The 11755-nt window shown below is 41.6% G+C and overlaps 1 protein-coding gene across 2 annotated transcripts in view; it reads right to left on the bottom strand.

Moving 5' to 3' along the window:
* Nucleotides 1–535: 535 nt before the first annotated feature.
* Nucleotides 536–11755, bottom strand: part of ide (insulin degrading enzyme) — a 31380-nt gene continuing 20160 nt past the window's right edge. For both annotated transcript variants that reach the window (XM_022743767.1, XM_022743768.1), the window contains exons 19-25: nucleotides 10102–10213; nucleotides 7038–7205; nucleotides 6288–6560; nucleotides 5130–5191; nucleotides 2190–2262; nucleotides 2035–2102; nucleotides 536–1072 (exon numbers count right to left, since the gene is read on the bottom strand). In XM_022743767.1, the coding sequence (XP_022599488.1) occupies nucleotides 977–1072; nucleotides 2035–2102; nucleotides 2190–2262; nucleotides 5130–5191; nucleotides 6288–6560; nucleotides 7038–7205; nucleotides 10102–10213 (852 nt within the window). In that variant the 3' untranslated portion in view covers nucleotides 536–976. The remainder of the gene's footprint in view (nucleotides 1073–2034; nucleotides 2103–2189; nucleotides 2263–5129; nucleotides 5192–6287; nucleotides 6561–7037; nucleotides 7206–10101; nucleotides 10214–11755) is intronic.

Genomic DNA, 11755 nt, shown 5'->3' with positions numbered 1-11755 from the left:
TGAATGTAAAAATAAAACAGCATGGAGGTACCCCTGAGATGTCTGAATCACACACTACTGTAAAATGCAATAAAAAATAAAAACTCATTTCCACGGGCATGGTTCTCTGTGATTAGCAATTTAAAACAGCTCCTCAAAGGGTCCCAACATTTTACCAGTTTACAAGCAAAAAAAATAAATAAAAAAAAATTCAAAAGCAGCGAGGATTAAAACCGTAATTATAAGGCAGATATTCTTCAGAAATGCATAAATTTGAATAAAATGTTCCGTTTGAACCGAGTGCGTCTTTTGTGATAACGTTTTCAGGAGAGTCGCGGTGCCTCCCAGAGTTACATGGCAAACAAAGCAGTCCGACAAATAAAAAGAGGAGACCTTCATGGACCTAGTGTGGTCAACCTCTGCAGCCCACAGCTCATCACAATAAACCAGCTATCCATTCTCCAAGCAGCATGTCTGAATAATTCAAATAAAACGCCTCCTAGTGTGAAGCTTCTGCAGTATACTCAAACTTGTTTAAAGGGATCTGGCCCTCATCTTTTTTTTTTTTCAGGTTGTTTCTATATCTTCTACAACAACCTACACAGTATTGTGATGCGTGTGAGTGTTGCATCTCCTTTTAGAGATTTGAACATGAGGTGAGTCTGGTGTGACCTCTATTGTTATCACAGCTATGTTGACAACCACGGCTAACTTTGTGATTCAAATACACGCATTTGTTTCCAAGCATCTCTTCTAGTGGCCCCAGCCTGCCACACGTGCACATGCACGCGCACACACACACACACACGCGCGCGCACACACTCACCCACACAAACACAAACTCACGCAGGCTCAGTCAGATAAGAGTCTTCCTGATGGGAGGAGGAGGAGGAGGATGGTGGGGGATATGTAGGTGGGAAACTGAGCGGGGTCCCTCGCGGCCGCCCTCCCCCCGGCGCCCCCGTGCTGCTGCTGCGTGTCGACCTGCCGGACTCACTCACAGTTTGGCAGCCATGAAGTTGATGTGAGGTTTGACCAGAGGGAACAGAGGCAGGCTCCTCTTGAACTCCGTCATGTCCTGAACCAACGTGGGCTGGAAAAATAAAAAAAAATGTCTGCAGGTTAAACTCCTACTGAGACACATCTACACTTACTCTGCTTTGTCTGCACCCTCCCTAAACTGCATTTGATAGCAAAAAGAGCTACATGCATGCCGTTTCCATGGTAACTACTTAACACTATAGGGGCTTTATAACTTCAGTTTTCTCTAATCCGCAACAGCTGCTGCAAAATTTTCTTCCTCATGGATTTGTTCTGTTTTCACTCAGCATGAATCACTTCCTCTAAACAGGGGAAATTAGTTGAGAAACACAAACAGCTCTTTCCCAGTTCTGACCAGTAAAACAGAACTGGTCTAAAAGGACAACACCAGCATTATTCTCTCGACTTTCCTACCAGGACTGTAGCACAGTCCCCAAAACAGCTTGGGACTGTAGTTTTTAACAAACACCACTGAAACAAGAGGTAATAGTACGTTCGTTCAGGACTATTTTATTCTGCAGATTAATACACATTTGGTGCTTTAGTGATTATTTGGGGCAGCAGGACGGTGCGTGGCGGACTGAGTCAAAATAAACTACAGTGTGTTCATGGTCATGAAGAAACTTGTCCCCCCCAGTGCAACAGTGTGGCTTCACTGATGTGTTTTCACTTCTTTTTGGACAGAGGAATAACATATCAGGCTTTAGACACAGATAATGGGATGAATTTGGTCCTTTCACGTGATTTGTTGAATATTAAAAATATAGAATATCACTAGACTGGCACGAAGCCTCATTACTCTTTGCACAAAATTCTGTCCAGAAAAAGCTGCACTAAAGTTCGGATTGATCTTTTGTGTCTTCCTTTTGTACAAAACAGTTACAGGTTAATAAATGATTGATGTCATGTTGTATTTTTCTCATTGCCTGAAATCTGAAGTAAACATGGGACAGCTGTCAGGAAAGCAGAGAGCTTGACAAAAAATGAAGTATAAATACAGAACATGATTGTTACCTGTGGCAGGGAGGGAGCAGGAGCCAGGTTGACATCATTCTGAGCAGGGAACTCTCCCACTATTGGACCTGGTGAACAGACACACACACTGTCAAGTATACCTGTACGTCATTGAGTGAAGCCATTGCAACCAACACGTGTCTACAGGTACTCACAGGAGTCCATCTCTCTGGACAGGACGTGTACGGACACCTTGTGTCTCTTCGGGGCGTCGACCGTCAGTCGTTCCTGCACAGACACAGACAGACAGGTGGAATGATGCACGGCGGGTGGCAGGGAACGTTGTTGTTTGTTTGTGATGACGGCATCAAGACTATAACCAGGATTTTGAGTTTTATTCATTAATTAGATCCCCACATATAGTTTTGGGGAAAACAAACAGATGAATCCATCAGCAGCAGTTAGTGCGATGACTCATCAATGTGTTCAGACTCTTTGGAGCAGTGTGGCCGGGGTGGCCATGTTTTTCTCACTGAGTCAGGGATCAGTTGTGACAGCCCTGTGGAGATTTAGCTACACAGTCAGGCCTCATCACTGTCTCTGGATGGAGGATTATATGAGACTGAAGATTTGGCTCATCTGCAGTCAGACAGCATCGACTCTGGTGACCGAGAGTGGAGGGGAAAAAAGTGATTGCAGCTGATATGACATTAGAAATGCATTAGGTTTATTCTGCATGGGGCCTGTAATGGTTTCTGCTGGGCTCAGATAATGCCAATTCTTTCAGCGGCCGTGTGTCTCTGGCCCGTTATCCCCCTTGAAACAGGCTGGCTGGCTGTCATTATGGCAGCTGATATGCTGTGAGCGCCCTGTGTCAGTGTCACCTCCACAGCTATGAATAGAAGCAGGAGGCAGGAGATGAAAGCTGGGAGGGCAGACTGAATCCTCTAAAACCATGCGCGCGCGCGCGCACACACACACACAGTGCAGGTGGTTTTCTCACTCTGTATATTGAACCAATGCTGCCATTTCATCAGAAATGTAACTGTTATACAGTCACTGCAGTGCAACACTGATTTGATAGAGTCTGATACTATTTTTACTGTACTAGTGATCAATATATCCAATTATCTACACTAGGAAGGTAAAACATCATTCTACAGAATGCAACTCTCATACTTTCCTTTCAGCGATTATTCACATATACAAAACCTGCACCAGAAGTCGCAGGGACATTTTGTAAAAACTTTTAAAGGTCCCATACAGTATAAAGGTATTTGTCCATGTGTTTGATTATACAGCAGGTCTAGGTTCTATATTAATACTGGGAAAGTATCAAAGCCTTAGTCCACAGAGAAATGCACACAGCCTGTATTCAGAAACTGAACCAGCAGTCGAGACTTCTGGAACTTTGTGTCACCTCTCTCAGCCATGCCCCAAGCCCCGCCCACATGGACCCACCATCCAACCTTGCAGGATTTGGTTTCTCTGAGTGTTTTACCTGAAAGCTGCTATATTTTTATTCAATCACTCAGAAAACAGTGAGCCAACCAGAGGAGCCAACCGATCTGTTGTTACTAGAGCTCCAGAGAGAAGCCTGAGAGAGGAGATGTAAAACTACATTGAGATGGTTTTTTGGTTTTAAAACCACAGATATCTTCTTATGGATCAACACTTAAATCACATAAATCAGAGGAGAAGAGGAATTTATGGAGCTTTAAAGTAACTGGAATCATTAACCCAATTCCTTTCAAGAGAAGTAGTTAAAAAAAAAAATCTTAATGACCGTGCAACAACTGGTGACCTGAGATGAAGACAGCCTAAGAAGATCTCATGACGCTTATGTACATTTTTAAATTGCATTCTGGAGCTTTCAATTATATCACTAAGCCTTCATCAGCAGATGGATTTGCCCAGCTGTAATGAATTATAGATATTGCTTGGATTCACATTCACAGTTTCTCATTTATTTGGACTTTAACTTTAAAAGCTCTTAAAGTGCCTGGAAAATGGACAACACAGCAGCAACAAAATGGACCTTGTGGTTCAACTGTTTTCTCCAGATGTTGCCGTTTCCAAGGTCGAGAAGGAAGTCAAACAACAAATTGTCTGACAGAGCGTTCACCCAGATGTTTCATAAATAACAGCAGCCAAATAATGTCCAGTCTGTCTAAACAAATAATTTCTTGTCAGTTCATGTTATTATCAAATTAAATGTTTAAGTCAGTCAATAATTTTTAGGTTTAGTTTGGGGTCAGACACCAGATATTAACAACAGACTGTGTCAGTGCTAATTTTATCTTCACAGAATTGTGACTAAACCACTTCTCATTAGACAGTCCAAATGTGCCTTTAATAATGATTGATGGACCTTTGAAATATTTAATGACCCTTCCATGTCATTAAATATTGGGTTATTGCTGTAATGTGTGTAGCTGCCTCCTAATGACACCTCTGCTGTCAATACAGCATTAACCACAGCCACAAAGTACCACAATTAAAGTCAATGAGTGTCATAATTTAAGGCCATTCAAATAAATCTGTAGCAGTTTGTGGAGTAACTGCACCGAAGGAGTCATTTCATCTTTGTTCATTGTAAAGTCATGTTGCCATTTCCATATTAAATAAGATAAAGTTCAGATTTGTGAGATTAAGTTAAATCTTTGACGGCTACTCTAAATTTTACCTCTGCATTTAACCCATCCATGAGCGTGCGCACACACGCACACGGCAGCTGTGGTACAGTGTCCGGGGAGCAGTTGGGAGGTTAGGTGTCTTGCTCAAGGACACTTCAGCCATGGATGTTGAGGGAGCGGAAAGTCCTGTTCTGCCGTGTCTTCCCGTCAGTCCAGGGATTTGAACTGTTGACCCTTTGGTCCCCAAGCTTCTCTTCTCTAACCTCTAGGACTCTAGAAACTAAACTATTTCTCAGCTTCATCATCCTTTGTCTCTGTAGAAGCTGAATGGTGTTGTAATATATTCTTTTCTTTTTTTCTTTTTTTTTTTTTAAATAAAAATGGAATATAATATAAAGAAGCAGAATTTAAACCACAGATGTCAGTTTGAGCTGAACTGGAGGACAGGGATGCGTCTCCCACTGTTCACTGTCACATGTGTTCAAAGGAAGAGCCATCATATGACAAAGTTGTACTCACTCTGTAGAATTGCATTATATTTTCTTTTGTCAAAGTCTTCAAATATGCCACTTCAATGTTATCTGCAACACAACAGGGAAAACACAAGAGTTAACATCATCAGTTGTAGCAGGCTCATTATGACTATGGTGTGAGCATGTCAAAGAGGATCTGGGCTACACATGAGATACATTCTAAGCCAACATATTATAGCCTGTGTAAACTTTAAATTAGGCTCTATTGCTCACCTTTGCAGCCAGCAAACAGTTTGATTCATGTCGGTGAGTTTAAAAAATAAACTTGCAGTGTGATTTATCAGATCGATTGCTTGTGGAAACCTCCAATTTCTCTAGCTTGAGCTCATTTCAGGAATCATTTTCTTGATATTCAATTGTGTTTGCCTCCTGGATTTGATTTTGTGATAATGTAGCTTGTGAAAGAAACACATTCACAAACTTGAATTGTTGAGCACGGCACAAGAAAATAAATTCACCACTCTGAACAATTCTCAGTCAACAGCCTCTACTGCTGCAAACAGATCAATGGTAAACCTCAGCTTTCTAAAAACCAATCATATCAAACAAAAGTCTTTTTGTACAAAATGTAAAAAAAAAATGATACTGAATCAAGCGAAGCATTTAACAAACAGCAGCTCTATCTCACAGTCAGCCCATGAAGCAGACTGTAAGCTCTGACTGATGATGTGTGCTGTATGTTTTTTTCTGTGCCCTTGGCATTGAGTGTTAGCTGCCCTCACCCTCCTGACTCTCCTCCCTCCCTCCATCACTGCTAGTATCAGTAATCACCACCACGCCCTTGGCAGACTGTCAGTGTTGCCATCACTCAGGGCTTTAGGCAGATTACCAGTGAATCAGGCCCATTACAATCCATTATGGCACTCAGGAGAGTGCTGCAACAGAGAGGTGTGCTACGGCTGCAGATTATTTCAGGCTTTAATCGATCCTAATTTGTGCAGCTCTAAGCAGCATCCCACTCACCTCTGGGACCCACCAAAATATTGATAACTCCCAAGAACTTATATTTGACTTTGTGTGTAACACAAGCTCTTCATGGTGTCTGGCTGGTAGATCAGGAAAGGTTTTAAAATATATTTAAATACACTTGGAAAGAAAACATAATCAAGGGTTAGCAGTGAAGTGGGCTGCTGGGATGCCTCACCTCTGTCAAAATTATACTGCTGAGAGATGATCTCCCCCCAGTACTTGGCGCACTCAGCAGACAGCTTCTTAGGCTTGTCCAGGCGGCGGATGGCCAGGGCCTGGATGTGTTTCTGGAAGGCTTCCTCGCCCATCTCCTCCACAGCCTTCTCCATGGTGCAGAGGAAAGCCTCCACACGGCTCTCCAGGTAGTGGGGCGCTTTCTCCGACTGCATGATAAAGCGCAGCCCTTGGACTCCATTGGCCCGCCGGGGCCCGCTGAACACAATGTAGCCTGGGGGACAGAGAGAAGATAGCTCAGTAGGAAGACACATTAGCTTGTAAGGGAAAATCTGCTCTAAGGCCATCTTGCTCTAAACTATTAATTTCACAATCACATACTCATGTTCATGAGCTGAGCCTTATAAATGTTTAAAAAAGCATTTTACAAGAAGGGTTTTGTGAAGTGTGTTCATCACTTCATTTTACCACCGTCTTTGCCTTTAGCTTGATATTAATATTTGGTTTGGCATTATTCTTACGGAACCAAGGCTCAATCCATTCAAATTATTCAAATGATTAAACATCATCATGGTTGACGGTACTTTAGAAACTTCACTTACACAGTCTGTTCTTTATAGAGCAGCATCTAATTACTAAATGCAACATCATTCTCACTGAAAAATTCATTTTTTTTCTGCAACATTATTACTTGAAATCCAGATTGGAAAACAGTGTAAACGTAATGTTCAACATGATATTTTGGGCTCACCCAGCTGCTCTTTGGTTCTCAGTGTGTTGAAGCAGGGCTCAGAGATGATCTGACAAAACAGCTCCAGCAGCATGTTGTCGTGGGTGGTCTGCATATCTGTCTGGTAGTAGATCTCAATGCCACAGTTGTTGTGCACCTCGTTTCTCTGCTGGTAAACATACCAGCCACCTGAGAGGAATAGAGGAATATTTGTTCATTTCACTCTGTATTATAATCATACAATGTAAACACATTGAAAAAAACAGACACAGACAGAAAACAGAGAAAAAGGCTCAGCTTCTGAAACAAAAAACACCTCCCATTTTATTTCAATTGAAGACTAAAGGAAGCAACACAACTGAAGGAGCACAAATGCATTTTGTATCTTGATACAGACACTGAAGTACTCAGAAAAATATTTAAGACATTAAATTCAAAATATTTAGTAATTTTTACATGTTTAAAAATACTGAAAAATCCTTTTCCCTCAAATCTCTTGCTCCAGTTTTTAAACATAAAACAGGTAGTGGAAGACAGCATCAAATAACATGAGCAATAATTCTTTTCTCTTATGTGTGTGCAGATTTAATTAAGATTATAAAGCATGTGCAAGTTCACAGGATTCTGTCAAACGTGACTCGGTCTTGCTCAGATGAGAGCTGCACTTAGCATGTGATGCCGTGACTGAGCAAAAACAAGCTCAACTAGTTTCAGTCTGAATCCTTCTCATGAACCCAAAATCCACAGTGATCCCTGAACTGAAATGAATTTCACCAGCTTAGCTGTACACCTCTATATAATCCATTCCTCTGTGCATAATCAGGTCTGTCAAAAATGTAATCAATTCTGTGTAAAGTAACTGCAGTGAAGCCTGAGCACTTTGCTTGAGGCGTAGATTGAGTGTAATACACTGAAACAGGAGAGTTCACACAGAGGACAGTAGTGACACTCTCCAGAAAGGCGGAGACATTCTGCTGAAGGCCAACATCGTGCTTTTTTGCTGAGTGGCTTCAAATTGGTCTCCTCTAGCTTTTTATTGTGCTTGATATTTGCTTTCAGAGGAGCCATCCCTTCTGGCATGGGGAGAACCAGACTGCCTTTATGTTCAGCTTTAGCTTATTTGAGTCCAGTGTGATCAAACTCACTTTGAATGGAGGACAAGTTAAGGGTGGGTAATGCAGGTACCTTTATGCACATGCTGAGTGAGCACTCAGGCTCTGCACTCAGGGAGCGTCACGTCCACAGTCCTCACAGTCCTCCCCACCCACCCCCCAACCCCCACCCCCCTGCTCAACGTGCCGAAACTTTGACTTAACTTTACTTTAGAAACATAAAAGAGAACAGATAAAAGCCTTGATTAATCAAAGCACTAATGTGAAGCTTAGAAAATTTAAGCTCATATGTCAGAGTGAACTTTGTTTTGTTACAGCACGTTATCAGGCTGTCAGTGTGGCATAAGCATAACAACCATCAAACACTACATGCTGCATAGTAAGAGCTGAAACTGCAACTTACTGCTTTAAACACACAGTATGTAACTTCTGTTGCTAGGGGTCTCTCAATTAAAACAAGAACAAAAGATGGCGTTGGGTGACACTATGAAATAGTGTGGAATCATGGGAGTTGTTGTCTTCACTACCATTGCCCTAAGCTTCTCCTGGTTTGGATTCCTTCATTGTCGTTCAGAAGGTTTTTACCAGGAGCCAAATTATCCAGAGGTCTCCTCCTCTCCAAATCAAACAGACCAGGTGATTATAACCGTTAAAAACACTGAATAAAGTAGTTTAACATTTAAAGTCAATGTTTCACCGACGCTGTACAGCAGACATGATACATCCAGGAAAGGTTGGGAGCTGAGACTGCAGCTAACCTTTGTTTTGATTGGTTCATAAGTTATCAGAGATAGGCATTCAGGAGGTTTTTCCGGCAGCCAAATTATCTGCAGAGGTGTCCTCCTCTCCATAACAAATGGACCAGGGGATTAAAACCAGTATAAAACATCAAATAAAGCAGTTCCACTTAAAAGGAAAAAAAATCAGTGATTCGCCAACATTGTTTGGCAGACACAGGACATCTGAGTGGCTAAGTGCTTCACTGCCTAACATTTTTTCTCTGATAATTTAAGATCCAGACATCTGATGACTAAAATCCTTTATCTGGTTAAAATATATAGTTGAAACGACCAAGGTGTAAAAGGTATATGTGGCTTAAAACTGGATAAAGGTCCATTTTGAGCTTCTGGCAGGCAGGCAACCACAACTCCAACCCATGTACATAGGGGATATGACGTCGTTGACAGGCAACCAAATGATACGGCGTGTTACCATATTATTAAAACTGACATAACTAATTGCCCCATCAATCTATTTTAAATTTAAATTACAGATGTCAATATTTTGTTTCTTTGCTACAGCAACAGACAACACTAAGAAGCGTAGTTGTTTTCTAGTGTTTGTCATGTTATTAAAAAGCCTGTCGATCAGTTCATGGTGCTTTACCAAAGATTAATGACTAAATGGCCACAGATTTGTGTGAACTCTCTGACTCTCTAAAGCTCTCAGCTCAGAGTCATAATGCGTTTCCTGGGCGAACTGTCAGCCAGTCGCTCATTTCATAAGCTAATTTTGCGTCTACATCCTTTACGTCCTTCTCTTGTGCTCCTGCTCTGTGTCCGACTGGCAGCCTGGAGACAAGCCTGGAAAATCCCTCGGTGAAACACAGGATGTCTCCAGGTGGCCCTGCGCTGCACTGCTTTTCCTCTCCACGTCACTCAATTTTCTAATGTAATGAAAGGCAGCACAGGTGCTTTGCGTGTCTGTGTTCATCCTTGAACTGCTGAGGGGAGGGTGTGTACGTATTTCGCCCAGTGACGTCCATTTCCACCCAGTGACTGTTATGTTCCTCCAAGGGAAATGAATTTAATCAAGTCTTTACAAACACACGGCAGCCTCACTGATGACGAGGGCAGGAGCGCTGGGTAAGAACCTTTCTGCGTGATCACCGTGGAGACAGGCATGACTGGTGGATGATGGTTAAGAGTGCTTAACTGGTGTGTGTGTGTGGTGTGGGAGAGCACAGGACCTACCATCTGGAACCTGCACCTCTCTGTAGCGAATCAGTTGGCTCGGGAGGAGGGGCTTCGTGTGAGCGTGCTCAATGAGCGTGTCCTCCACCATTTGCATCATGCCAAGAGCAGACTGGAGAGATTACAGGGAGGGTGGGAAAAGAAAACATTTTAGTCCACAAAAACCTGAGTAACAGTGTTTTTAAGGAACATTCTCTAAACAAACATCATGTACTACTGAGCTCTAATGTTTAACTTGTAATTTACTTTTCTGCTCTGCACAGTTTCCTTTAAACTGGCTCCCGGTTTAGTTAGTAGTAAGTTTTCTATGTACATTACCCAGAATTGCTTCTGACGTTCCCCAACAGGCTGCATTACGCTGTGGGTTCCACATGACCAGTAAGAACTTTGCTTGACATTGGACCTTTCCCACTTGTACAGTAAATGAATGGTACACGTGGGCTTTGTATTAAACTCTGAGGTTTGTTTGATATTCAGTGGGTATTTTCCCCCTTCATTCAGATAGTTAAATTTTATTTGCAGGAATTGCAATGCATTGTCTACCCAGGCTTCTAACACAAAGGAGGTGAATGTTATTTCATTTGCAGCATCACAAAATTGTGTTTGAGCAGGTCCCCAGCCGTGGATACTCTTGGAGAAAACTGAAAATAGTGAGTTAAGTGGGTTTTCCTGAGCAGACGTCTCAGCATCAGATATAATCACACAACCTCTTAGTAACCTAAATAACCAAAATAATAATTTCCCTTTTTAACGCCAAGTGGTTTTGGTTTTGTCTGAGCCTTTAAAATCCAGGATTCCACCAAGGTCAATATATTGTATGAAAAAGTTGGGGTTGTAGAACAAAGTTAGATGAGAAGTTTTTGTACCCGTTTTGCCACCAAACAACAAGAAAGTAATTAAAGCTACATCCCTAGTAACTTTTTCAATCAATGTTTGAGGTGACCTTTCCCCACCCTCTAATTGGCCTGCTTTATGAAAATGAAAAATTCCTCATGTATCACACAGCCTCATAACAGGACTGCCTGACTCCATAGTCGGTTCTTCTCTGGTGTTACAGGAGCAGGTCTCCACTGCAGCTCAATGACAACAAAATGGATCATTGCTCCCACTGTTGAATCTAAGTCTCTCTCCACCAGACTGTGACGCTGTCATTATTACAAGATGTAATGCGGTTGCTGTGGCAGCTGGGACCTTGTTTAATGTGTGACTTGTTTGCTAGATCTTGTGATAATTTATTGACAATAATCCTCTGTGATACTATTGGAAGGCCAGTTAAAAAGGCTGAGGGTGACTGGAATGATTCTTTAGAATAAAAATGTGCGTTTTATATTCACTGAAAAAAGACATACACATACAGTGATGAGAAAAAAAAATTGGAAATACCTGATTTTCTGCATTAACTGGCCATAAAATATGATCTGACTTTAAGTCATTAGTATAAACTAACACAATGTGCTTAAGCTTATATCACACAAACAATTATAATCTTTCATGTTTAAAGGAAAATGTGTCACAACATCCCAGTATAAATGAAGCATTGTGGTTCTGCAGAGATGCCCATAAAATCATATTCTTCAGATGTAAAGGATCATGTTTGTTTGGTACAGACCCTAGCAAAAAAATCATAATTTCTCTATATATATATATATATATA

The sequence above is a fragment of the Seriola dumerili genome, unplaced genomic scaffold (assembly GCF_002260705.1).
Source record: "Seriola dumerili isolate Sdu_G_001 unplaced genomic scaffold, Sdu_1.0 BDQW01000073.1, whole genome shotgun sequence".
Lineage (NCBI taxonomy): Eukaryota > Metazoa > Chordata > Actinopteri > Carangiformes > Carangidae > Seriola > Seriola dumerili.
This window is presented reverse-complemented; position numbering and strand designations above follow the sequence as displayed.